The sequence below is a fragment of the Cryptotermes secundus genome, unplaced genomic scaffold (genome assembly GCF_002891405.2).
Source record: "Cryptotermes secundus unplaced genomic scaffold, Csec_1.0 scaffold8069, whole genome shotgun sequence".
In the NCBI taxonomy this organism is placed as follows: domain Eukaryota; kingdom Metazoa; phylum Arthropoda; class Insecta; order Blattodea; family Kalotermitidae; genus Cryptotermes; species Cryptotermes secundus.
In genome coordinates, this window is record NW_019745340.1 from 33,045 (window position 1) to 37,797 (window position 4,753).

General features: G+C 37.8%; 1 protein-coding gene across 1 annotated transcript in view; it reads left to right on the forward strand.

The window, feature by feature from the left end:
* Window positions 1-4,110, forward strand: part of LOC111875114 (chymotrypsin BI) — a 20,433-nt gene extending 16,323 nt beyond the window's left edge. The window contains exons 9-11 of the mRNA XM_023871178.2: window positions 1,796-1,891; window positions 3,156-3,295; window positions 3,795-4,110. Coding sequence (XP_023726946.1) covers window positions 1,796-1,891; window positions 3,156-3,295; window positions 3,795-3,965 — 407 coding nt within the window. The 3' untranslated portion in view covers window positions 3,966-4,110. The remainder of the gene's footprint in view (window positions 1-1,795; window positions 1,892-3,155; window positions 3,296-3,794) is intronic.
* Window positions 4,111-4,753: the final 643 nt, after the last annotated feature.

Below are 4,753 nucleotides of genomic sequence, written 5' to 3' on the forward strand. Positions count from 1 at the left end.
CGTTCCAGTTAATTAAAATAATTACAAATAGTTAAAATTACCCAGTATGTCGATTCACTAAAAGTTTTTCACACACCACAGTAGCTTCCTTATTTGGTTCGTCGTTAATTCTGTAAAATTATGTTTCGTTATTTGAAGTAAGAATTCTTAAAATCCCTAGAATTCTTTCCCGCTTGGCCCAATCTTTTTGCTTCGGGATGTTGTTGGCGTGTGTTGTCTGTCGGTAGTTGATGTTGCTTGTCTGTGTGTTGTGATGATTTCTTTTTCTACTATAAATGCCTCTGATGATGGCTCCGTGGTGAGCCAAAACATGTAAGGCAGGTGCTGACGAGGTGGAAAACTTAAAAAAGTGTCACATTTGACGGAAGGAACTTGATTGTTAATTGGTTAGTGTGACGGACCAGAATGAAAGACCTTAAAAATCTCAAAGATGTTTTGCACACAGTTTACATTTTCTGCATAATTTTTCTCAAGTGCCCAAGGTGGAAATATTATTTATGTGCTCATTCCAATATCCTCATAGTTTCTCTGGAACTGGCAACAGTGAATGGCACAGTGTATATTGTCACAGCAGTGTTGCCATGTCAGCATGAGAGACAAAGGATTTTGCAGGCATCTGGGCTACTAAATGATATTACCAACACTGTGGCCAAGGGCAGAATGACTGTGTAGCAACTATGATGATGAAACAGTGGAAGAAGTGGGGTAGTGGCTGTTGTTAAATATTCACGCTCTGAATCTTGGCACATTTATTTCACACAATTTATAACACTATTTTATAAAGAAAAACAAAATTTTATAGTGTGAACAGCACAATCCTTGATTTGTTTTGTCCCTCAGCCATGCACATAAAGATTTCCCAGAAATTCTATTCATCAGTCCCTCAAACATTAAATACAGTGTTATTAGTACGATCTATACTTGGTAACTATTGCAGTTAATATAGCCATGGGCTAGCAACTGTGGCATGGATGGGATTAGCTCTGACTGGGTCTGAGCATCAGAGGTCCTCCTTTTAACTTCAATGAGCATAAATTAAACTTTAATTGTTGTTAATATTTAAATGACATTGTTGTTTTTTAGAATTTTATCAAATAATGCTTTTTAATTTGCATTTGATCTTCTATATCCATTTTTTATTATTTTGTTTCATGGGTTCTGGTTTTAATTATGATATTAGCATTATGTTAAAGTCATATTATTTAATTTACAATTCTTAAGATGTGTTTTTTGCTACTTATCTTCTGCTGCAGGTGCCTTACAGTTTACATGCCCTCAGCAGAATTACTGTTGTTGAATGATGACAGAGATTAGCTCCATTAAAAGAACTCAAGTGAGAGGATTTTATAATTTGACTTGATCCCAGAAACTGAACCAGCTTCAGACATGTTGCATTTCCTCCACCAAAAGGAGATGGAAACTATTTAACATATCATTTTAATAACATGCTCCTGCCTCAGCATATTAGAATTATTATCAATTTTATCAAAATAAACTCTTCAATCAATCATAGAGATAATACATAAAAACAACAAGGGAAGTAAACAAACAAAGGAGTTTATTTAGAAATTATCCAATAATGAAATAAATAGTTATTTATTGATTTGACTCTTAAATTGTACCTGGGACCTCAAGACATGTTGCTGTATATGCAACTATAACATTCCTGATTGTAGCATGGAAATACAAAGGCACAACACTTCCTTCACACAAATTTTGAATAATTTATTACTACATTTAAAGATCGGAAGTTGTTCTGAAAGAAAAGCGTGAAAGATCACCATCCCTGTTTCAGGTTACATCAGCCCTGTGAGACTGCCATCTCGGTCCTTCACATCTGACCTCACTGGTGAACGTACCCGAGTCAGTGGATGGGGCAAAACTTCTGACAGTTAGTACAACATTTCATCATTTTACTGTTTAGTTCAGCAAATTTCTTAAATTAGCACAAATGTTGTATAGAATAGCAGAAAAATTGCTCTTCAGTAATAATTCATAGTCATTATGAATATCCTCTACATGTATTTGTTGCATCCAATATACTGTAAGGGATTACACTGCAATAGTATAAGTTCATACAATACTAAACAGTACATGTACATATGTCATAGCCAGTAACTTCACATGTTCAGGTGTCAGAGCTGACAGCATTCATATGACTTGAAGAAAGAAAAGAAATGAACAGAAAGTTGGTTAACCAACCCCATTGCCTGATTGGTAGAAGTTCACTGTGTGCAAGTGTCACTCCTGTCAAGTGACTGTCTATATAAATGTCAATTTCTCCCATAGATGTCACTAAAGTGCTGAAATATGTAAAGTGTAGCTTGTTAAACCTCGATAGAGTGAAAATAGCAGTATGTAGGATTTGGGGTTCGAACAGTGGTGGTTATGAAGACTGAACCCTTCAGCGATTACTGATCATTTATATACGTTCCATTTAATTCAATTCTGAATAGAGTAAGTTCAGACTCTAGTTCTTGCAACAAAATGGCTGGCAAAACAGATATGAACCCAGTTTGAGGGTAAAGTAAAGCTAACCCTGTAACAGACCATGAAGGCCCATAGGGTTGTGAGACATTGAGGCTCCCACATTTTCTAGACAATCAGCTCATAGATGGCGGTAAGGTTGTCAGCCTTACGCACCGGCCGCCCTTTACTCCCAGGAAGATTCCTGGTACTCATTTCTGTTAGAGGCTGAGTTGACCCCAAGACCATGGTGCGGCTGGAAGGATTAGGTAAACTGAAAATAATCCACCTCATCAGGAATCACACCCACGACTTTCCAGCTTGTGGTATAGTGCCTCAACTAACTATGCTACGTTCAGGTGTATGGAATTCAATGTGACAATATATATATAAAATATATAACTCCAGTCACACTGGATGGAGTTGTTTTATTTTTTATAATATTGTTAGTGTGACGGATCAGAATGAAACAAAAATAAAATATTTATTTTCACCAAACATTATGCTATTGCACTGTAAAATGAAATCATAATCATCAAAAGCAGCACAAATAGTCTTAAATATGTGATTAATGTCTTGTAGCATCTTCCTAGTTTATCTTCTGATTAGTGCAGAACTGTCCAGAATTTAATGTAATTCAACTCTCTTTATCACTGATGAGTAACATGTATGATTGTCACATTTTCCAGGTTCCAGCACTGTTAGCAGTACCCTTAACTATGTAGACCTCACAGTTATCTCCAATACTGAATGTGCCAACACTTATGGGAATATCATAACACTTACCAAAGTCTGCACTGAAACTCCCAATGGCCAGAGCACATGTAATGTGAGTATTTCATGTCAGTAATACTCAGTTTCTATTTCACACAAAACACTAGTCCCATATGCATCTACCTGCCACATATCAACACATTGATACACATTGTTTTCAGCGACTTCTTTCCTTGAATTTGTCAATAAAGCCTCATATAGAATAACTCCAAACTTGAAAAGCCTCAGAGAATGTATTGTTTTTATTGCTAATGGTGTGGGACTAAGTCCCTTGTGCTGTGGTCACTTCTGGCCTATTGTACCAGCCCCAGATGATAAGTGAGGGTGATTGTGGAGCAATTGGTGGAATGAAGATTGGCAGGGGAAACCGAAGCACTTGGAGAAAACCTGCCCCAGCCCCACTTTGTCCACCACAGATTCCCCTTGACCAGACCCAGGATTAAACCCGGGCCGCCACGATGGGAAACCAGCGACTAACCGCTTGAGCTATGGTGTGGCCTCAGAGATGGTAAGTCTGAATTCAAGTAACTTTATGGAATCTATCCATGTTACAGGGTGACAGTGGTGGCCCACTCACATATCTGGAGAGTGACGGTCGCTATACTGAGGTCGGTATTGTGTCATTCGGTTCATCGGCTGGTTGCCAGAGGGGATATCCTGCTGCCTTTACCAGGGTCACCAGCTACCTTGACTGGATTGAATCAAATACTGGCATTGCCCTTTAATGTGAAACACAGCAATGAACCACATTCATTCAGACAGTAACACTGGTTTGATTTTGTATCTACATTGTTATGAATTAACGACAAGCACTAGAAAACAAACAAGTGTGTAATAATTTTGTGTGTCAATAAAAGCTCTAATATATAATTGTTTTTGTTCACTTAATAAAAGAATCATTGATAACTTGGCTGACTAAGCCACTAACAGAAATGAGTACCATGAATCTTCCTGGGGGTAAAGGATGTCCTGCATGTAAGGCTGACCTCACCGCCATTTTTGAGCTGATTGTCTAGAAAATGTGGGAGCCTCGACGTCTCACAAACCTATGTGCCTCCAAGGCCTGTTGCAGGGATAGCTTTACTTCTGTTTTTACTGCAATTTGTCATATAATACATAGTTATATACTCTCTTGTCACTTCATCAGTAACACATCAGAAATACCATATGTTTTTGATCAGGACATGCACATAAGATGTATGGTTCTCACAGACAGTATATATTTAAGATTATGGTCTTCCAGGATGCTATATCATACAGTGAACCCCCCCCCCCCCCTTCACCATTTCTTTTGTAACTGTTCTACCACTCCTACAGNTTTCTTTAGGAACTGTTACACCCTTCTGTAGAAGGGGGAAAATGTATGGATGTTAATTTAAGAGGATTCAGAAGCTGCCAGCACCATGCCGTAACTAGGGATAATTTCCTTCAGAAAGGGGGGTTGGATAAGATTGATTACAAAATGGGGACAGCTACTGAAATATATTATTATTTGCACTTACATATCAGCATA